The sequence below is a fragment of the Saccostrea echinata genome, unplaced genomic scaffold (genome assembly GCF_033153115.1).
Source record: "Saccostrea echinata isolate AGI-Se365-2 ecotype Australia unplaced genomic scaffold, CSIRO_AGI_Sech_v1 ptg000054l, whole genome shotgun sequence".
In the NCBI taxonomy this organism is placed as follows: domain Eukaryota; kingdom Metazoa; phylum Mollusca; class Bivalvia; order Ostreida; family Ostreidae; genus Saccostrea; species Saccostrea echinata.
Genome location: NW_026889803.1, coordinates 44,644,221 through 44,668,633, shown reverse-complemented (window position 1 = coordinate 44,668,633; position 24,413 = coordinate 44,644,221). Strand labels below are relative to the sequence as shown.

At 34.8% G+C, this 24,413-nt stretch overlaps 2 protein-coding genes across 3 annotated transcripts in view; one reads left to right on the top strand and one right to left on the bottom strand.

The window, feature by feature from the left end:
* The window catches only part of LOC133205964 (SCO-spondin-like), a 42,692-nt gene extending 32,570 nt beyond the window's left edge, over positions 1-10,122 (top strand). For both annotated transcript variants that reach the window (XM_061341871.1, XM_061341869.1), the window contains exons 9-12: positions 36-1,238; positions 1,359-5,627; positions 5,723-5,842; positions 9,823-10,122. In XM_061341871.1, coding sequence (XP_061197855.1) covers positions 36-1,238; positions 1,359-5,627; positions 5,723-5,842; positions 9,823-9,920 — 5,690 coding nt within the window. In that variant the 3' untranslated portion in view covers positions 9,921-10,122. The remainder of the gene's footprint in view (positions 1-35; positions 1,239-1,358; positions 5,628-5,722; positions 5,843-9,822) is intronic.
* Positions 10,123-21,881: 11,759 nt separating this feature from the next.
* LOC133172016 (uncharacterized) lies at positions 21,882-23,449 on the bottom strand. Its single transcript, XM_061306818.1, has one exon. It carries the CDS (start codon positions 23,447-23,449, stop codon positions 21,884-21,886), a length of 1,566 nt encoding a protein of 521 aa, XP_061162802.1. The 3' UTR covers positions 21,882-21,883.
* Between the last annotated feature and the right edge of the window lie 964 nt (positions 23,450-24,413).

The following is a 24,413-nucleotide window of genomic DNA, read 5'->3' as shown; positions in this document are numbered from 1 at the left end:
GATTTACTGCAATTTACACAAAATGTCTATTATAGCGTCTGTCGATGGGGGGTTCAGTGAATGGTCTACATGGACACAATGCAGTAGGACTTGTGGTTCTGGAACGAAAACAAGAAGTCGTACTTGCACTAACCCAGTGCCAACAAATAATGGTCGAAATTGTACAGGACGGTATTGGGAAAATGTACCATGCACGATAGCTGGTTGCCCAGTCGATGGACAATGGGGTGATTGGACGGCTTGGAGAGACTGTAGTGTATCATGTGGAAGCGGATATCAACAAAGAATCAGAAACTGTACAAACCCAAGCCCGCAAAATGGAGGTCTTCAATGCCGTGGAACAAATGCAGAGACACAAACATGCAATTCTAGTCCCTGCCCTATTCATGGCGGATTCAGTTCTTGGAATAATTGGAGCTCATGTTCAAAATCTTGTGGACTGGGATCAAAATCTAGAGGTCGTTCATGTTCTAACCCAACTCCGCAGTACAATGGAAGAAACTGCACTGGTGATTTCCATGAGACTGAGGATTGTCTTATAACACTCTGTCCTGTGGATGGAGGTTGGAGTTTATGGTCAACGTGGACACAATGTGACGTTTCATGTGGAGGAGGAATGCGTGTACGAAGAAGAACGTGTGATACACCCTTTCCACGCTACGGCGGACAATCCTGTTCTGGAGAAAATCACGAGGAAAAAGACTGCAATACAATGTCATGTCCAGTAGATGGTGGGTTTAGTCAGTGGAGTGACTGGAGTTCTTGTTCACAAACATGCGGCCTGGGGCAAAGGACTAGAAATCGCAGCTGTACTAACCCATCGCCAATGTATAATGGAAGGAACTGTAGTGGTATTAACAATGAAAGAGAGGAATGTCTCATAAAGAAATGTCCTGTTCATGGTAACTGGGCTATATGGAGTACCTGGACACACTGTAATGTTTCTTGTGGAGGGGGAAGGCGTGAAAGAAACAGACTTTGTAAGAATCCCCAACCAAGGCATGGAGGTCGGCCTTGTTTTGGTGAAGAGAAAGAAAGTATGGATTGTAATACGAACCCTTGTCCGATTAATGGTGGATTTGGCGAGTGGAGTAGCTGGGGTTTATGTTCACAATCATGTAATAGTGGATATAGGACAAGGTACAGGAATTGCATAAACCCCACGCCGTTGTTTGGTGGCTCTAACTGCTCCGGTACATGGGAAGAAACCCAAACATGTAATGATCATAACTGTCCAGGTATTTGAAATTTTATGTTGAGATAAATCAGAAAAAGTCTTATAATGATAATACTAGTAATGAGTATATCTATATATTTTGCAAAGTGAAATAAACATTCATTAGTTATAATATTTTAAGTTCACGGGGGATTTGGTGACTGGACACAATGGTCTGCCTGCAGTAGGACATGTGGATCTGGAAAAAGGCAAAGATACAGGGATTGTAATAATCCATTACCAGCTTTTGGCGGTAGAAGATGTTCTGGCGATTTTGTGGGAGAAGAAGATTGCATAGTTAAAAATTGTTCAATAAACGGCGGATTCTCAGATTGGGGCACATGGTCAACATGCTCAAAAACATGTGGAGGAGGATTGATATTCAGACAGCGATCTTGTAATGACCCACCTCCAGCATTCGATGGGTTAAACTGTACAGGCAGTTTTGTCGAATCTGCCTTGTGTCAAAGTAATCCATGTCCAATACACGGACAGTTTGGATCGTGGGAAGAATGGTCTCCTTGTTCTAGATCATGTGATGGTGGAACCCAATCTAGAGTGAGGAAATGTAATAACCCATATCCACGATATGGAGGTCAGAATTGTACAGGTGGCTTTTCTGAAAGCAGAAGTTGTAACTTGTATAAATGCCCTATTGATGGCAGCTTTGGCGATTGGGCGAGATGGACAGATTGCACAGTAAGTTGCGGCGGTGGAAAAAAATCTCGAACTCGGTTTTGTGATTCACCGAGTCCATTATTTGGTGGTAGAAACTGCAATGGTAGTTTTTCTGAAGAAACAGTTTGTAAAACTTTCCCTTGTCCAATCGATGGTTATTTTGATGAGTGGGAAGCTTGGACTGCATGTTCCCGTACCTGTGGTGGGGGGATACAAACAAGAAATCGGGTGTGTTTTGATCCAAAACATGGAGGCCGTGCTTGTACTGGGCATTTTGTAGAATCTTTAAATTGCAATACCCAAAACTGTCCCATTAACGGTAAATTTAGTGAATGGGAGACATGGACACACTGCACTCAAACTTGTGGAAGAGGGATAAAGAAAAGATCAAGATATTGTAACAAGCCAATACCAATGTATGGCGGAAAAAATTGCAGTGGAGACTTTACAGAAGAGAGTGTTTGTAATATCAATCCATGTCCGATTGATGGAAATTTTGCAGAGTGGAATGAATGGACAGATTGCTCACAAACCTGTGGGAGTGGTAAACAATATCGTAGACGTACTTGCTCAAATCCATATCCGCAATATGGTGGAAATGATTGTATTGGAAAATCCATGGAATCCATGAATTGCAACACGTTTTCGTGTCCTATTAATGGACGGTTTTCGTCCTGGAGTGATTGGAGTAGCTGCACTGCCAGTTGTGGCGGTGGGACATCAAAGCGAGTAAGAACATGCAACAATCCACCTCCTCGGTATGGAGGTAATAATTGCTCGGGCGAATTTGAAGAATTAGTAATGTGCATGAATAGTTCTTGTCCGATAAATGGGGGATTTGGTGAATGGAGTGTTTGGTCTTCTTGCTCCAAATCTTGTGGTACAGGTGAACAAACTCGTCAAAGATTTTGCGATAATCCAAAACCACAGTTTGGAGGAGAAAATTGTAAAGACATATTTGAAAATAAAAAAGATTGCAATACACAGCCATGTCCTATTGATGGACTGTTTGGTGATTGGCAATCGTGGAATACATGTCCAGTTAGTTGTGGAGGCGGAATAAGAAATAGAACAAGATTATGTGACTCACCATCTCCATCCTTTGGAGGAAGAAACTGTATTGGACATAATGTAGAAGAGTCCAAGTGTAATGAAAATCATTGTCCTGTTGACGGAGGTTTTGCTGAATGGAATGAGTGGTCACAATGCACACGAAGCTGTGGCAGTGGTGTAAAGATTAGAAATAGAACATGTGATAATCCTTTGCCACAACATGGTGGGAGGCCATGTATTGGACATTTTATTGATTATACAAACTGCAATTTTCAACTGTGTCCAATTGATGGTGGTTTAAGTGAATGGGGATCTTGGTCATCTTGTTCTGTGAGTTGCGCCGGAGGTATTTCAAAGCGATTACGCTTTTGCACAAATCCAATTCCAAGATACGGTGGGAAAAATTGCTCCGATAACCTTACTGAAACAAGGATATGTCAAACAAATTCTTGCCCGATTGACGGTGGTTTCAGTGAATGGAGCATGTGGTCAACCTGCTCAAAATCATGTGGGCTAGGTTCGAAACGTCGAGAGCGGCAATGTGACATGCCAGTTCCAAAACATGGAGGAAAAAATTGCAGCGGTCTATTTTCTGAAAATGAGTCCTGTAAAATTGGACCTTGCCCCATACATGGTGGTTTTAGTAATTGGGGAATGTGGGGAGACTGTTCCACTACATGTGGTGGTGGTAGAAAGACAAGAGAACGAAAATGTAACAACCCAGTGCCTGCTTTCGGAGGAAATAACTGTACTGAATCATTTTCTGAGGATATTGAGTGTAACACATTTTTTTGTCCGATAGATGGACAGTTTTCTGAATGGAGTGAATGGTCAATTTGTTCTGCTAGCTGCAATGGAGGATCTAAAAATCGAACACGCACCTGTTCCAGTCCACCTCCTAGATACGGTGGAAAACCATGCAATGGTCTTAGCACTGAATATGGTGTATGCAACACTCATCAATGCCCTATTGATGGTAAATTCACGGAATGGGGAAGTTGGACACCTTGTTCAGTTACCTGTGGTGGAGGTTTATCAAATAGAACACGTTTTTGTGCAAACCCAAGACCTCAGTATGGTGGCAAAAATTGCTCTGGTTTATTCAGTGAATCCCAAATGTGCATGGAGAATCCATGTCCTATAAACGGTGGTTTTAGTGAATGGAATTTATGGTCAGAGTGTTCCACATCATGCGGAGGAGGGTTAAAAATAAGGAAAAGGACATGCAGTAACCCTTCTCCACAATATGGAGGTCTGAATTGCACAGGTCAGAACAAGGACACGGAAAATTGCAACACATTACCATGTCCAGTAGATGGTGGATTTGGAAATTGGGAATTTTGGTCTGTCTGCACCTCAAGTTGCGGAGGAGGCACTAAACGAAGAGAAAGACAATGTAATTCACCAATACCAGCCCACGGTGGAAAAAATTGCGATGGCAATTATTCTCAATTACTAGAGTGTAATGAATTTCCATGTCCAATTAATGGTGGATTTACTGAATGGACCGCTTGGTCTCAATGCTCACGTAGCTGTGGAGGAGGTGTGAAAACACGTTTAAGAACATGTACCAACCCATCCCCACAAAATGGTGGAAAGCCGTGTAATGGTCATTTTATTGAATCTCTAAATTGTAACGTTTATCATTGTCCTGTTGACGGAGGTTTTTCACTTTGGGGTGCATGGTCATCATGTTCTGTCACTTGTGGTGGAGGAAAATCAAAAAGATCCCGCTCATGTTCCGACCCATCTCCTTTATATGGAGGTAAAAACTGCACTGGTGACATGGAAGAATTTACAAACTGCAATACACAAAACTGTCCCATCGACGGAAGATATAATGATTGGAGTAGCTGGTCAGAATGTTCCTTAACGTGTGGAGGTGGCCTAAAGGCAAGATCACGACGATGTAATAATCCCTCGCCACAGTATGGCGGGAAACAGTGCAGTGGCAGTGATAATGAAAGTTCATCATGCAATCAACAGCCTTGCCCAATAAATGGTAAATTCAGTGAATGGTCGACATGGTCGACATGTTCCAGAACATGTGGCGGTGGCACAAAAACAAAGTCACGCGAATGTAATAACCCTATTCCAGCATTCGGTGGGGAAAATTGTACTGGGCCGTTCCACAAGTCTACCGATTGTAACACACTCCCTTGTCAAATTGACGGAGGGTTAAGTATGTGGAGCGAATGGACAATATGCTCCGTAAGTTGTGGAGGAGGTGTTCAATTAAGAAACAGGTCATGTACAAATCCAGTTCCACAATATGGTGGGCTGGAATGTGATGGTGAGATGACACAATCACTCCTTTGCAACACACATGAGTGTCCTGTAGATGGAAAGTTCTCCGAATGGGGGTCTTGGTCTACCTGCACTGTATCTTGTGGAGGGGGCAACACAACACGCATTCGCAGTTGTAATAACCCTGTCCCGCAGTATGGAGGAAAAAATTGTATTGGTGAATCTGAACAGATAAAGACTTGCAATTCTGTTGAATGCCCAATAGATGGAGGATTCAGTGAATGGGGTGTTTGGTCAGAATGTTCTGTAACATGTGGGGGAGGGACTACAATTCGTAGAAGATTCTGTTCGAATCCAACTCCACAATACGGAGGTAAACTTTGCCTGGGATCATCAAATGAAACCAGAGTATGCAACACAGAAAGCTGTTCAAGTGAGTACATGTATTTTTTCAGTAAAATTTCTTACAAAAACATTGCTTTGGTTATAATACATCTTTTTGAATATATTGTTTTCTTTCATCTTTAGTTTGTGAAAATCCTAACACTGAATTTGAATGTCATAACAAAGCACACTGCGTTGATAAAACGTTTGTTTGTGATGGCTACCCAGATTGTGATGATGAGAGTGATGAATCAGAGCAAGCCTGTAAGTTATGGTTTCTGAAACGTTCTACTATCTCTTACAATAAAACAAGGAATTGGGGAGAGTATCGAAATATTTGCCATTTCAAATGACTAATTTTGTTTTTCCTATAGAGCTCTTTATGAAACGATATAAGGACTTTACTGGTCATGACGTAAAGTTTAAATACTTTAGCCACATTGTTACCACAAAAGAAATACCCAGTTTTACTTCTCTCCCACGATAAAGTTGGTGAATGCAACATGCAGTGTTATCTAACAAAGTCTGGGGACTACAAAATACCTGCTAAACGGGGAATCAAGTGTTTCACAAACATGCATATCATATTTTATTTTTTAGAAATACATGTAGTAATGTTAATTCACAGGGACGCTCCCTTGTGTCGCATAAGTTATAAATCAACAAATTGTTATCTAAAATATCTTTCTGAAAAGGAACACTTTCACCCCTACCAATGTTATTGTGATTCAAATTTAAGACACGTGGTCTAGGTTTACCCATTCAAAGGTTATAGGATAGAGATGAGTTTATAAATAAGATTAGCAGTAAATAGGAAATTGCTATAGTCTGTTTCTTTTAAAATCATGTCCTATGAAAAATGTGTTTCCAAACCTTTCTGAAAGATTTTAATGATTTTAAAAAAGGAAAGGGGGAGGGGTTAAAATCACAATCTACTTAATCTTCGCTTTTTTGATTATTTAGTAATATTTACGGCGAAAATTGAAGCCCAGTAGCGACAATTTTTCTAAAATGGTCCAACAGGCTGGTAGAAAAAAGTGTAATAGCTTCTACAATGATAAACCTTTGTTTACATTAAAAGGCTATTGTTATTATTGCGCACAGCGGATCTTACCACGAACAATGGACCAATCGCTGAATGAATAGCAACGTTTACTGGATAACTACATGTTTACATTTTACTTCGAACACGTGGTTCCGGTCAATCTACGATCCGATATTAAATGGACTGCAAAAACAATTGAAAAAAAAATATTGTTTTTATTTAAAAAAGAAATACAGAGATTAGAAACCAAGACGTTTATTACTTGTTGTTTTGTTGTTAACTAGAAAACGTACATAATAAAATGTAGTATGTGCCATGTTCAGAACACCAGCGCTTCATTGATAAGGAGAACGAGCAGCATCTATTACTGTTAGGCATGTAAATGGACAACAAAGTTTTTTTTATAACATCGGTGATTATATATGTCTCTGGCCAAGGAATCCACCTGACAATTGTATTCACCGATAGTACAACAAAGGAATACAGACGCAAATCACCTTACAGTATGGCTTTGAGAAACCTAGAATTCCACGTCTATTTAAGAAATGAATTGTTTGTAATTGGGCATAAAAGTTATAGAATAAAAATGGAAATCTTGCTTTTCATCTACGAAATGCATGGAAGAAATGTTTCCGATCGCCTGTAGATTTTGGGGGGTTTTTTTCCAAGCGTAAATTCTTGTAGTATCCGTAGTAACCAATAATGCCAACTCATTCAGCTGGTTTGTCAGTTTAAATCATGAATAAACCTGGTTTGCTAATCTGACGCCAAACATAAAGTCCCAATTCCCATCCAAGTATACTGTAGATCCCTAAATTTACGCGAGGAATTAATTATCGCGGAATTTCGCGAGAAACTACGGAAGCCGGTTGGTGCCAGGTAGAAAAAATATTTTATCTGGCGGCCGCCAGATAACTTATCTGGCGGCCGCCAGAAATTATGTGGCGGCCGCCAGAAACTTATCTGGCGGCCGCCAGATAATTATTTGGCGGCCGCCAGATAATTTCTGGCGGCCGCCAGATAGGTTTCTGGCGGCCGCCAGATAAGTTATCTGGCGGCCGCCAGATCTTTTTATCTGGCGGCCGCCAGAAAATTATATGGCGGCCGCCAGATAAGTTTCTGGCGGCCGCCAGATAGGTTTCTGGCGGCCGCCAGAAACTTATCTGGCGGCCGCCAGATAAAATATTTTTCTACCTGGCACCTACCGGCTTCCGTAAGAAACAACACTCGCGAAATAAAATTACTCGCTTTTATTTTAATGGTGCTCAAAAACGTGTTAAATCTCTTGAACAACCATCCAAACTCGAATTATTGTATTCGCAATTTGACGTTAAAGACCATTTCGCGATAATAAGTACTTGTGAAAAAATAAGGAATTTACAGTATTTGTGAAAAAGAATTACATAACTGCAGAAAATAATGTCATTAAGAATACATAGAAGTTTGAATGAATTCAAGAGAGATTGAAGTACATTTCTACTACATGTAATACTGTAAAGTGGTGAAAACTGAAACGCAAAATAACTTTTCTGTTTACCGTGTCTTCACGTGCTAGTCACTTCCTAGCCACATTTCCGTGAATAATTTGTAAAGTTTACCTTATCTCGCTGTAGACTCGCGAAATCTTGCCAGGTATCATAATTTGCAGAACACCGAAAAATAAAAGATTCCGAACACATTAGTAAGGGTGACTTTTAAATCAAATTCTTAAAAAATGATATTAAATGCAACATAATATGCACTTGCCCTCGAAACGTGAGGAGTTTAAAACTATCGAAAAACCTGCGAAATAATTCAGGGTTAGGGTCAGGATTAAAATGTTAATTGCTTTGTTACACAAAAGGTACGGAAAACAAGATATTTCTTTATGAAATTATTTTGCTTCGAAAATTATAATTACAGGTATGTATTATTGAAATCGGGGCTGAGGCACCAAGAGGGTTGCCCTGCTCGGATAATTTTACCAAAATATACCATAGAAAATAATTAATGTTTTGTTGTTCCCCTAAGTAATAAGGTGAGGAAACATTTTGGGGGGAGTTTTTAATATCTGATCCATTATTGCTTTAACGGTCTGTAATAAATTAAAATTAACCAACTCTTGTTGACAACAAGATGTGTTTGTGAAACACTATGCACCCGCCGGCAACAAAGTTCGAAAAAGCTATTTTTAGCATATAGGTCACAGTCAAGGTCACAAGGTCATTGACCTTGGTGTCATTTGAAATAACTTAATGAGTGGAGTATGCATACCAAATATGAAGTCTCTCTCTCTCTCTCATGGTTCAAAAGTTATGGTGAAGGTTAAAGTTGACAACAGACAGACAAACAGACAGACAGGACAAACACAATATGCGCCCCCGATCTATCGATCCGGGCGCATAATAAATTTTAAATAATAAACCCACTAAACATTTGTTCTCAATTGCACAATTGGATAAACACGATAAAAATGTTACGGTCCACATACATCTGTTCCAACTCCCCTTTCAATCTTTAAAATACCTCTCAAAATTTCTTTTTGCATGATTGATCTGTCACAAATTACTACAATCTCAGGAAGGCCCGGTTTGGTATATTAAAAAGTTGCAAAATCCAGTAATCAATGAATAATGCACTATTTTTTATTTGCAAGTAAAAAGGAAGGCAAATTCGCTGAGATTTAAATTAATCATTACAACATCAATTCATTATGGATTCTAAAAAGAATGTTTATAAATATTCTATTTCAATTACTATCAACACTATTACGAAGACCTTACAGGTCAAGAGCTTGACGTTGTAAGGATACTATTCGATAAGAGGACGACCAGTCTGTCTGTCCCTATTTATGAACCGATTAGTCGTCGGTGCTGTATATTGCAGTTTGCTAACTTTAATTAGCGCGGGGGAAGATAACTCAGTTACTTCCAATGTGTATTAGTATTTATTATAAATTTCTTGACATGGAAAGCGACAGCACTTCACAAACAGTAAAATCTTTATGGTTTTCTGCAAAGAGCTCTGAAACTCTTTTCATTTCATTATATATTAAATCTATGCTTAAAACTTTTTCCTTATTTCATTTATTTATTTTTTGTTTTTTTTTTGTGTTTTTTTTAATGTTATTATAATAGAATAAAATACATGTATTCATTACTATGTCGAAATTCAAAAGATATTTAAATTTGTAGCTTTTGAAAACTTAATTCTTTTACAGGTAATCTTGGAAAAACTAAAGGCGGGTTACCACCCTGTCCCGAAGGACTGTATAGATGTCCTAATTCGATGTGTAAACCAAGCCAACTTGATTGCTAGTTCAGTAAAATGAGAACTTTTGTAAATGCAAAAATGTTTTTGAATGATTTTCTGTTGTGTAACTTTGTATAAAAAGTTTTAATCAGAACTTATTTTAGAAGTAAGTTATCTTTTGTTTTTAAATTGAGCAAAGTCAACTTTTAGTGTGCATTATATTTACTGAAGTCAGATGAATCTTGTATCAACTGCAAATTTCAAGTAATTGAGTATTACATTTATTTGTTTTCCTGAGTTGTGAATTGAATACAATACCATTGATTCGATAGAAATCAATGTCATTTCTCGTGTAATAACATTATTAACTCTTATGTTGGAAGGACAGTTTTCAATACCATAAACTTAGAGTGGATTTAAATCAAAATTTTGATGGCGAATAACTAAATTTCTTTTTTAGAACATCTTTTGAATATTCAAATAAAAAAATAAAATAAATAATTGTTTATTCCATCTTTAAAATTACTTTAAAATGTTACAAGCGTTTGAAATTTCGACTTCAGTCTAATCTCAGTTTATGATCTTTTAGAAGAATTAATTCACTGAATAGCTCTAACAAAAAATGCTATAGTTTACTATAGTTAATTATAGTTTACTTTTATAACAATGTTTTTTCACTATAGTAAATCAAAGCATTTTTACTATGGATTTAAGATTGTTATATTTTTTATTCTTCAATTCACACATGCACATTTTGTTATATTAAATGGAAGTATTATTTGTATATTCACATAGTATTTCCAAGATTTACATAACTGTTAATGAATTTAAGAGATTTTGAGCTTTGAAATCTTTAAAAAAAAAAAAAAAAGAAAGAAAGAAAGAAAAAGATCTAGAACTAAGTTTCATAGTAAATCATTTTTTTTTACTTCAACTATTGTAAACTATAGTTTATGTTAGGGAGATGCTAGTCGTCAATCTGTCTATATGTGTGTTCGTCCGTCTTTTTAGAAATGTATTTTAATGTCACCTTGCATTTAGGTAACACGTATGTAAGTGGACTTACTCAAAACAACATAACTAAATTTATTTTTTTTAATTCTGATTTTGATAAACGATGTAGCTATAGCTACTTGAACAAGAGTATTAATACATGGAAATCTTATCATATTTTACCTCTATATAATTAATTAAAATTTGGTCTTATTATCAATTAAAATTAATTTGGTTTGCACGTACGACTACACAAAGCTTAGGCTGTTCTTTCTGTTTCTTTATGGGTTTATGATTTCGGTGAATAGTGATATTAAATATTTTTCAAATGTACTTCTTAATTTAAAAAAAAAACTGTACAGAGTTAGAGAATATTAATTTACATGTCCACAGTGTTCACGGTTCTGGAATTGTGAAACAAAAAAAGTTATCGAATTAAAGTTAGGCTTTTTCTCTTTGACTATTATACGTAAACCATTCGAGCTAGAGTTTTTGAATTGTACAAGTTATGTTTCATTGAATTAAAATTCAATATTATATATATATATATATATATATATATATATATATATATATATATATATATATATATATATATATATATATATATATATATATATATATATGGCAATTTCTAACCGGTTAACCGATTACTCGGTCGGAACGATGGAAATCGGTTAGAAAATCGGTAATCGGTTAGTCGAAAAAAATTTAAAATATATGCAAAATTGAACGCAATCTTCTTAAAATTCATTTTTAAGAAAAGAAAATTCTTCCTTAAACATTGATAATTTAGCGTTTTCAAATATTTATTTAAGCTGATTTGGAGGTAATTTTTGGCTCTCCGGATTAAAATTGTGGGGTAATTGATCAGTCTGTGATGTGTAAATTACTGTTAAAACACCATGTAGTTGCCCAGACTGTCCTGTAATTCTTTAATGATAATAATCACCGTTGAGCACTTTGAATTGGTGTGTGTATCTTTTGCAGTTATCTATCAAATTAAATTATTAAACAAACATTGTAAATTAAGTGATAGAGTTTATACTTAGTTTTGATTATGGTGACAATGAAGAATGAACTTGTGTGACTACATGTAGCTCTGGAAAATCAACAACGATTTTTCAGGCATATTTATGGTTTTTCTGAATTTTTTCTTGTCTATTGAAATAACAATATATGCATGTAGTTTTCTGATAAAAAACAAGGACAAATAGAATGTTTTTAACCTCTAGCATCTTTTTTTTTTTTAAGTCTTCTTGTGCCTAGGAAAAGAGCTACTTGAAAAAAAGTCAAGAAAATGTGTAGTTTGATACGATTAACCGGTTAATCGGTCGGAACGTCTTGCGGTTAACCGATTAGGAATTCTGTATTCGATTAACATCCCTAATATATATATATATATATATATATATATATATATATATATATATATATATATATATATATATATATATATATATATATATATATATACATATCCCTTTGATTAGGTCGATCCATAGATATATCGACTTCACAGAAAAGCATATGCGACTTTACAGAATAGCATATCGACCGAGCACGAAGTGTGAGGTCGATATGCTTTTCTGTGAAGTCGATATGTCTATGGATTGATCGAATTTAAGGACTACATTTGTTATATTATTTTCTTTGATACAAATGAGACTTAAATGATGTTTTAACCATTATAGTATATTTGCACGTTTTCATTATCTGACATCAATATTCACCACAAAATTACAACTCTATCTCAGCGCCTTTGCATAATATTATAGTTTATAGTAACATTTGTGCAGTTGTTAAGGCACGGTAGCTGGCTGTACCAAGGTGATGTTAACTTGTGTTTTCTGGACATGGACATTCTGTTCCAATTCGATAGAACGTGGGATATCATCAATTCCATCCGATTCATCGATTGATTCTTTCATGAGAACTTCTTCCTGTGAATTTGAGAGGGATAATGAATTGTAATCTTGCAAGTGGCTCGAACTAGTGATTGTGTCCGTTATCTTTCTTCCAGTTCATTTCTCGGAGATTTTCGGCAACATAACATTCTTAGTGTTCTCATCGGTCTTCCGTTAATATGTTTTAAGAGAACTTTCAGCTTTGTGTCCAGTAACCGACATGATTTGTCGACTTGGAATTTGTGCCGAATCTAACACACTTACTGTGGCTCGACATGAATGATTAGTGTAGCCTTCATTTATCCCAGCACTAACACAAATTCTCTTCATATACAGTACCATTTCATTATGACTCACAGGGATGTTACTGTAGTAAATATTGTCTTTAGGAACACTTCAGGCTGTTGGAATAATCATGGGCAATTAGGATTGAGTCGTCGAAGATATTTCACAAAACTTCTTACAAGACATCGGTCACTTTCTGAATTTATACAACATAAATTCTAAAATCTGCTGTGTAACTGATTATCTGATTAAACTTAGGGTGATTATCATAATTATAGTAAAAATAAAATTATATATCCTTTCTTTTACATTTCAAAGATTTACCTTTAATCTCATACATCCTTCCATCGGATGATTTATCATAATTTTCTTGATGATTCTTTGTCTTTTCATCTTATGTTTTGTAAACAAACAGATTTCCCTCGCCTTTCTTTAATACAAAGTCTTGTCGTGTTAGAGAAGAAAGGTTTTCTCTGCCTAGCCGGCCAAAGTGTAACATAATGTCCATAAAGACCTTAAACAAACTAGACAAAATAAATCTAGGGTGAATTCACATGCATCGGATACCTTAGTACTTCAGGTATCACACCGGTAATTGACCAATCAAAATGAACTCAGTTGTAGTTCCATACATAATAAAAGAAATATTTTTTCATTGTGAGAAATTTTTTTTAATTTCCCTTATTCTATTTTTACATATTTGGTATCTGTGCTTAGGATATTTTATGTACTTTGTAAAATATTAAAGGTTTTTGACAGGAACTATTTCTTTCGGGACATAGGAGGCCACTTCCTGGGGTGCACACAGGATGTTTATAAACACATTGAATACACGTGGTTTTGAGGGTATTCCTGTTTGCGGATGGAAAAAATCAGAAAATGCCGTGTAGGTACCCTATTTTTTGGTGTCAGCTGATGTGACTGGTAACGTTTAACACTTCCTGCTAAATATGTTTTCATGCATTCGAATACCTGATTTTTAATGATTTTTTAATCTATATAGAATTACATAGTGAAAACAATTACCGGTGTGATACCTTGAAGGTGATTGTGTAAAATCATCTACACCCATATCAAAGGCAGTTTTATTTTTATAAAGGCATATTTCAACAAAATATGTCATTTTATGAACTTTCTGTGTGAAAGCACATATTTTTAAATTTAGAAGCAGGGTTGACATTAATTTATTCAGATTTCTATGTAAAATACTAATAATATGTCTTGTTTTACCCTCAAAACTCCAAATTATGACTTTCAAAGTAGGATTATGCATCTGACATGTAGAAAGAAGTTAGAAAATGTTGGGGTTTTTTTTTTATTTTAGATGACTTTAAACTCTGTGCACCACCTGACCGCAGTCAATTATAGTGTCTACAGACTTTGCCGTAAAAGCACTTTAGGCTGATTTTTTCAAGAAAAGACTAATTCTGGGTTTGCGAATGAGTTTTCAACAAAAGCGATAACTGCGATAAAATGTGAAGAAGCAAAACATGTTTTTAAAAAGTGTTAAATTTTACAGAGACTGGGTTTACTTTCATTTTATTCACCTTAAGTGATTCATTTATCACTGGAGTGGAGGAATAGAAATAATGAAATGAGTTAAATTTGTCTAATAAAAGTAATGCACAAATAAAATTTATTAAGAATTTTTCAAAAATAAGAAGCTTATAATTATGACCAAAAATGCATAAATACTGTCAGGGCATGAGAGTGAATACTTATTCTGAGTCCCAACCATGCATCATACATATAGTACAGAATGTCACTTAGCACTATGGTATGCCTGATATGGTTCTCTAGACTTTTTCCATGCTTTCGCAGCTGACATTCAAGATTTTTCAGTTTGCCGGAGAATGTTTTTTGTCATTTTACCACTTTTATGTAGGTGTTGACCCTCTCTTTTAAATTAAGTCTCAGTCAGGATGTTTATTTTAGCATGATTTGTTAAGCACATTAATGTACTGAAATATTAATAAATTACAAATTAAAGTGATGAAGAAATTTGACATATTTACACAATCAAAATATCAGAATAACCATAATTCAGCTAATAAAGTGCCCTGTTCTTCTTTTGTCACTTCCTATAAATTTTATCAGCAGTTTTTGTACACCCACCCACCACCTCCAAGAATCATGGAGGATGGCCTGATATTAGTTTCTTTGTTGCATTTATTCACATTTAAAAGTGTTAAGACCCATAAAAATGTTTAAGATTTATATTTTTAAATTTAAATGTTGAATTTTTATGTAAATTTGGTGAAACAAAAAGATGTAATCTTGAATTAATCATGCAAATTCATCAAACACCTTTGAAATTCCTGAGTAATTCAATGAAAAGAGGATAATTATGTCTGTTCAATTGGAATTTCATGGCTAATTTGTGTCTGCAGAGAAAGCCAGTTACATAAATCACAACAATAAATTACATCTGAATTGTTTACTCCATTTTCTTATCATCAAAGCAAGTTTAATGGAGTGTCAGAGCTGTCCAGAACCTCCCCAGATGCTGATATCATTTGGACTGCCCTGTATTACAACACAGCTTTTAGATAAACTTCTGCATAGCAGGTTGTAGAAAAGTACCTAGGCTTTATTTGGAACATAAAATGACCAGATGCAGATTTTATTATCAGCCTAATATTTAACAATTTCTGTAAATTCTGTCATTCTTAGGAGGGTAAAATGCAATTTTGTTATGTAATAATTGCATAATGGTCTCAGACTTGTGAATTATTTTTTGTTTGTTGTGAAGAACAGTGCATATACTCTCCACGGATGAAATTCTGCTTCAAAATATGCACAAAAAACTTCTGTCAGGGTGCTCAGTGTGTATTCTTGACTGCTCTGGAGTAAGGGAGATAAATGCATCATATCTCCAGCAATAATGGGAATTAGATCCCCAGACTTCAGGATGTTAGTGACAGTTATTTAAGAAATCTCAGGTGCAAAAATGAAAAAAAAATCTGACAACTTCAAAGGTCCTTCAATTTCAACGTACAAGTTCTAGCGATATCGCTACCGATCGAATATGATCAAAATGGAGCTTAACATGTAGTATGTGATAAAAATATTAATATGTGACACGATTGTATGCTATTTGTTGAGAAAATATCATTAAAATCGATTCTTTTTAAATGAGCCAGAATTCACCGTAGATCGGAAAATATTCACCATGCATCAGAAAAACGGTAAATTTGAACCGGAAAAAATGTCGTAACTTTATCTCGGTTTTTTAATTTAGTGAAATGGAATTATTTTCATCTTTTATTTACAAATTAACTTTCTACTTTAATTTGATTGACTATATCGATCCACTAATGTGGAGAGATTTTAGTTGCATCACATTGCCTAAGAAAGGCTTTACAATGCTAGTTATATGTCAACTCGCGCAGTTTCTCGTGGGTTTTCACTCGGAGCTTTTCGGGTGGCTCATACCCTCGTACACTAACCTCTCGGACGTGAACGGTGTTCTACCATTTTGCTAATACAATCATGCGATCCAATTTGAAATTCCTCGAAATGTTATTTCTTTGAAATCTGAGTTACTTTGTGGTATGTGACACGATTGTATTAGCAAAATTATAGAACACCGTTCACGTTTGAGAGGTTAGTGTAAATTGTGAATTTGAAATTCCTCCAAATGTTATTCCTTTAAAATTTGAGATACTTTGTGGCACGCCCAACACCATGTTTCTGCTTTCAAAGATTAAAAACATAAGATTGTAATCAAAACACATATACAAGAAAGAATTAGACAAGTTTTAAAGACTTTTTTGTGAACTTTATGCAGAGCGAAATATGAAATGAGTTTAAAGGCAGTTTCCGGTGGAGAAATGTATTGTTTTGATGAATATTCCCTCATTAATCACGTCCGAGGTTTGTATGGAGCGTAGCGAGTCAGCCGAGAATTGCCGATTGGTGGGTTTTCATCTTCTAGTTTGTAGAAATAAAATGAGTCTACTTCTAGTCGTCATATATCGATAATTTGTATTTTCAATATATACAAATGTATTTAAAGCTTTTATTTTCTATTTCCGCTCAAACCAACTGTCAGTTGGGTTCTATACGAAAAGGGAAGTGATTATCCATGTATATGAAAGTGTCCGATGTATTGTTATTTTGTGTCCGATGCACGGGGAAATGAAAATATTAGTAAAAAAAAAAACAACTGTAAGAAATTTATACGAATATTGATGTGATATTTCTGGAATTTTTTTTTTTTTTTTATCTTTTTTTTTTTTTTTTTTTTTTTGGTAAAATTATCAATCATTGACAAATTTAACCTAAGACGGCTCGTTCCCTTGGCCTAATTACAAAAAAGACAACTAAAAATTTAATCACTCCGATAAACTTTGATATTTACAACAATTTCTTATCCATCATTCGGTGTTTTTTTTTACATATGATATTAGAGTACCTACATGTACCTTGTACTGCAACATTTTGGCATTTTCTAGGTTTTGGGGTGTGCGTACATGTATATTAATTCTAAATGTTCGTTCGAGATGGATGGATGGTGAGGTATAGACGACTTTCACATTTACAAACGTTATTTCCCTTTGCGGGGTCAATCTGGGGTCAACCGGCGTAAGACACTGTTTTCCCTCTATACCAGTACCAACTTCATGGGACAATGGCTTACAATTGAAATCTGTATGAATATGTGTGTTATGTTTTTTATGTTGCCCCATACTATGGCAATACAGGCATGGATCTAAATTGTCAGATAGCGTTTAAAGTTGAAAACATTTACAGGTAAGTTACAAAGGTTATAGTGAGAAAAAGGAGAGTTACGTCGCCTATTGCCGCTCGACCCTGTCTTTTGAGCTTTTTAGTCATACACCTGAAAGCCTTTGACGACTTTTAAAGTCACTTTCTTTAAGAATGTCAATATCAGATCTTGTCTTATCTAAATGTCTCTGTAAACCCTGTCGATATGACATAAATGTTGTTTTTTAGCTCACCTGAGCTGGAAGCTCAAGTGAACTTTTCTGATTACTTGTTGTCCGTCTGTCTGTCCGTCCGTCTGTAAACTTTTCACACTGTTACCTTCTCAATAACTACTGGGCCAATTTTGACTAAAGTTGGTACAAAGCATCCTTGGGTGAAGGGGAGTTTAAATGTTAAAATGAATGGCAATGCTCCCTTACAAGGGGAGATAATAAAAAAAAAAGACAAAAATAGGCTGAGGTCATTAAAAAAATCTTCTCAAGAACCACTGGGTCAGAAAAGCTGAAACTTACATAGCATGGAAGCATCCTGGGGTAGTGTAGATTCTAAATTGTACAAATCATGACCCCTGGGGGTAGGGTGGGTCCACAATGGGGAATCAAAGTTTTACATTGAAATATATAGAGAAAATCTTTAAAAATCTTTTAAAGAACCACTGGGTCAGAAAAGCTGAAATTACATGGAAGCATTCGGGGGTAGTGTAGATTCTAAATTGTTCAAGTCATGACCCCAAGGGATAGGGTGGGGCCACAATGGGGAATCAAAGTTTTACATTGAAATATATAAGAAAAATCTTTTAAAATCTTCTTCTCAAGAACCACTGGGTCAGAAAAGCTGAAACTTTCAAAGAAGCATCCTGGGGTAGTGTAGAATTTAAATTGTTCAAATCATGACCGCAGAGGATAGGATGAGGCCACAATACGTATTACAAGGGGAAGAGCAGCAGGGACAAAGTTACTCAGCTGAGCGTTGTGGCCCATGAGAAGATGACCATAAAAAAATTGAAGAAATTGAATGCTCAGTATAGTTGTTATTTTGCCATTAATGTCTTTTTCTAGACATACAAAAAATATTCAAATATGAACAGATCAAAAATATCTGCTTCTAAGAGTTTAGATAAAAACATTACGCCAATTGCTGCAGTTTGACATAACGTGGAAAAGAATTTTCAATCGAAATATCTGCTTCATATATTTAAATACAGAAGACAAATTATGTAAAATGGGCTCTCAAATGGCAAATGTATTTTTGGTAAAACAAATATTTAGAGTCAAAAATATTAATTTCATAAATGTAAACATGTTAAATTAGTTTTAGATTCAGTCCAAAATGTCCAAATAATAATTTTAACATTGAGAGTCAGAAACATTAATTTCATGAATGTAAACAAGTTAAATTAGTTTTAGATTCAATCCAGAATGTCCAATAATAATTTTAACAATGCAAATTCGCTAGGGAATAAAACAATCTTTTCAAATTCAATTAATTGTGGATTCTTCAAAAGAATGTACATAAATATTGTATTTTAATTGTTAAAAACTATTACGAAATCCCCCTCAGGACCCTGACATTGTGAAGATACTAGTCGATAAGAGGCTGTCTGTCATCCGATGGACCCGTGATAAGCCACATCCTGCAGCGGAATTCGAACCGATCAACTCCTTACTCCGTGACTGTTGAGCAAACGCTCTAACTACTGCACCACGCGCGGGATGGGGCTGAGTTTATTGAATGTTAGTTTGGAAATTTTTGAATAAAGAAAAGAACTGTGTACTTGTTGCATAACGTGAATGCGTTCATGAAAATCCATGATTATCATTGTCCTTTATTACCGTCTTTCTTGGAAGACGGCATTCAGAGTTGAAGTATTTTACAGTCTTCGGACTATGCACTTCCTCTCTTTTATGATTGGTAGAAATTGCATGATGAGAAAATTTTCAATTATTTCATAGGATGAAATGCTGTTCAAGGCAAGGGAGATTATTTTCGTACGACTTAACGATATTTCAAGATTTTCAATCTTAAAAAAATATGACAAAACGAACAGTGGAAATTGGCATTAATTGATTCTAAATAACATGCTAGTTTTTTTTTAAAACAATTACCAAAAAAACATTTCTATATTTTCATTGTTAACAGAATTGATCTTTATTGCATGCAAGCTTTACAGCTTTATGTATTCTTTTTCCCTTTGTTTTGCACTGTTTTTCTAATCTGGATTCGGTCCACAATTAAAAGGTGAAGGTCAACAGGCTTAAATGTAGCGCATGTAGGAAATTCACATGCCTCACTTTCATTGATAATAATAAAAAAACAGCTGACATGTTTGTGATACTTTTTGGGTATAGAATAAAAATTTAATGACTAAAGTTTACAATGATATGCTTCAAGGTACATTTCAAGCATAAATTATGCATAGATATGTGTATTGAAATGGGAGGTAATTTGGTTTGTTTACACTTTTTAAGCCGACCGAGAGCTACTCTGAGGACATGACTTCAGAAGCTTATTAATAACCAGGGACTACCACTTTGAACACCCCTATTTTTGGATATGAATATTTATCTGACACATTGCTGTATCATTTGATCAAAAACATTTTAGAAATGAAGCTTTTAAAAAAGTTACAAACAAAATAAAACACATGTTTTTACTATATAAGTCTACACGTATTGTAAGCTAATCAAAATGTTGTTTTGCTGGAAAGGGATGAAAGAACGGATCCAAAAGGAAAGACGCCCATTCAAGGGTTTTTCAGTGTTCTTATTTGCTAAGGCTAAACGTGACGTTTGACTCTCCTCCCCACAGAAGGAGTGGATCCATCGTAAGATTTGTCCTTAAAGTAAACAAGATGTTTTTCTCTTTATGATATCTAATCCCTTTTTATTGCACGAAACAGGTTAACTGTTTTTAATTTTCTTTTTTCCTTTATTTTTCTTTTTTATTTATTTATCTATTCATTTTATTTATTTATTGTTATTCCGAAATTTATTTAGTGAAAAATATTTCTTAAGGAACACCCTTCTCGCAAAATTCCTCAATGTTAGGTTTAGGGGTTCTTGGCCTAGATGGGACATCTCTTATAATTTAATTTTATCTAATAATTACGTTATAATATTTAAAAAAAAAAAAAAGACTTCGAATTCAGGGCGTTTTGGATTGATATATCCCCTTGCACTTTCTCAAACTAAATTTTATTCTCAATGTTTAAGAAAAGCAAGATGATTCTAGTGTAGTAATAAAAGATATTAAAACTAGAATCAAGAAAATTAATTTAAAAAAAATGAAAGGGAAAAAATCCAGACAAACGAGTGTTGCTTGTTTGTGTTCAGTGATATTTAGTGTGTTAGCAAATCAAACATATCCGGTAAAATAGAAAAAAAATGATAACAGAGCTAGTGGCCTTCGTAAACCAAAACAGATGTTTGATTTAAAAGTTATGAAAAATACCGTTGTGATTGAATACTTAAAAATGATTCATATCATTTCCTATCATTTTACTGAAGTTACTTTTACAATTAATTTAGAACTTTATAAATACAAACAGCAATCAAGCTTTTACCACGACATTGCAAGAAACATTTTACAAAGTGTACTTGGTTTTTACTACGTATACAAATGAACATTTAAATGTTTATAAACTTAAAATAAAATACAGAGTAATATTAGATACACCAATAAAAATGGTTAGAAAGGATCTATTAACAAACAATGTACAGTATTAAACAAATGAAAAAATCAAAGAAACCCATCACAAAAAATCGTATTTTCGAATAACAAACATCGAACAGGTACATGATATTTCATAAATAATTTACTAAATTTAAACAAAGGTGTGTTTCCATATTGTTTTTAATACAGTTCAAATGCACCAAATTTATTTTCTTGCAATTTATATTTGATCCTGTTTGAATTTTGCAATGAGGAAATACTTTAAACTTTTTCACAATACATGTACTGATACAGTCGTGGCGCAGTGGGAGTTAGAATCCCACTACGGGACAAGTCGTTTCAGATGATAAACCGACTCCAAAGCTCTAACTACCGCGCCACGCAGCAACATGCTTAATCGGGGAAAAAAATAAATAAATTCACACACTTCAAATGTCAGATCTACCATATAACACTGTAATAAAATACAAATGATTGGAAATCATAAAATGCATTTAGAGGTATTGCAAAATATTGAAAGATTAGCCAGGATTCTTTCGTTGAAAATACACAATCCTCTCCCTCCTTTAAAAGGTACTCTCCATGTCTGCTTAACAAAAATGTCTGCAGTAACCAACGCCCAAGATATGACACAAATAATATAACATGAATTGACAAGGATACCACCGAGTTTCTCAGAATGTTAGCTGGGATTCTTCTGGCAAGGATAATGTAAACACTGTGATAAAACGTCAGAAATAAATGAAGGACATTTTTTGTGAATATTGTACTTGACCTTTCCACGTAACACGACGTGGCGGAGATGCTTCCGATTATGTTCATGACTACGATCCCGGCCATACAGCACAGCAGAACACCGTCCCATGTCGACATTGTTAATTTTATGGGAGAGATAGAGTCAAGATTTTGTATACCAACGAGAACTACCACCAACGCTATCGCTAGGCAAACAATAACGGACACATCCCAAATTTTCTTTACTGTGATAATTTCATTAAAGTACACAAATCTCATCAACACAGACATGGTAAAAAATGGTGCAACCAAAAATATTCCAACAAAAAAGGACGTGATTTTGACGGATTTCAATCTTTGCCTATTGCTATCTATAATTTGGTCGTTATTATCTCTTGTTGAATCACTGTCTTTCCAGTTTTTGTCAACTTTAAATCGTTCCATCCACGATTTACTTCCGACCGAGGGCCATAATCGAACTAAGAACATAGATGATATCAAGAGAAAGAGCATATTAATGCTTAGAAGAAACGGATTCAGTACCCTCGATATGTTTTGGAGTTTAGAATGCCAGTAGCAATAATCATAAACAGTAGCATTTGGAATGGTCATTGAAGAATTAACCTTTCCAAAAGTGTAAATATCCGCAATTTTTACTGTTACAAAATTGATCCATATGCTTAAATTGACCAAAAGTATAACAGCAATAAGATAATTAGTTAGAAGAACGCCTTCCAATCTTGTATTTCGTAAATACGTTATGGCGCCCATTTGCAACAACATAAATGTTATTTTAGGTAATGTATAGAAAATTTCTTTAATTCCTTCGGAAGTTGTTTCTGAATTGACAGCGATACAATCAATAATTATTGCCAAACTAATCCCTGTACGAAGAAGAACACCCAGACCAGAAAACCACAAGAATATTAACTGCAGGCTTATACTCTTGTGCTTGAATTGCTGTCTCCGAACAATGTCACATGATCTGCAGCAAAAAATTAATACGAGAAGAATCATTATCCAAACTGTTCCTGCAACCATTAAACTCACTAAAATCGCAATTAATATTTTGCTTGCAAAAGGATCTCCTCTCGGCTGAGCAGAAAAGCATCCGATGGTAACAAATAAGATAGCTGCTGAACAGGCATAGAAAACAGTTGCTGAGGTACTTCCGTCAGAATTAACAGTGGCTGTTGGATTTCCGAAGCAAAAAGGACTAATAAACACGAAAGTTACCAAATTTGAAATTTTGGTTCTGCAATTAACTTCCATGTCTGTGAAAAATAAAAACACATAATTATTCACCCTTTTCTCTCTCAACTCTCAACACACTCTCTCTCTCTCTATATATACATATATATCTATATATCTATATATATGTTTGAAAATTTATCTTATACTTTTGATCAAAACAGTTCTAGGATTAATTACAAACCAATCACGTTTTGAAAGTACGAGGTTTCATATATCTCATACTTACTTTTCCCATTAAAAATAAACAACAGGTGTGATATATTATTTCTAGAGTGAGTTTTCAACACGAATCTTTTCGAAGGATTGAATGGATATCATTTCGACAGCTGCGGTACAATGGTCAATATGTTTAAAATTGCCTGATTTGAATTTCTATCATGTACAATTTAATCCACAAGATAATTTATACGGTTTATAAAATATATCTTCATGTATAATATTTTGACGTACATATTTTTTTTATCTCGTGCACTTCATATTTATCAAAAAATGTATATAGTCTTAAGTTTTCTTTAACAAATATAGACGTATAAAAAGACTAACGAAATCAATCATTTTTACTGTTATCAAAATATGTCTCAGGGCAAAATTCAAAGGTTTGAAAAAAAAACCATATTTGAATATATAGTCTAAAGATAACGAACAGTAATCTCAAAATTCCATCCAAACAAAACAGATTGGGAAAAGAGCAAGGGATCAGGTTTCACAGAGGAGTAAACATCCCCTATAGACTGGTCACGCCCGCCGTGTACTCCTTGTCATGATCCGACAAACGGAAAAATCCTTTAGCAATGGCCTAACAATTTGTATGGAAAACGTTGGCGAACGTTTGCTTTTATAATAGATTTTATCTGCTGACAAGGTCTTTGTATCGACCATAGAATTTTTGAAATGTTAAGTTTATACGAGACTGTTTATATCTTTGTTTATTACATTTTGAAGGGTGAAAAACTAATTTATTTATTACATAAAAGTGAAATTC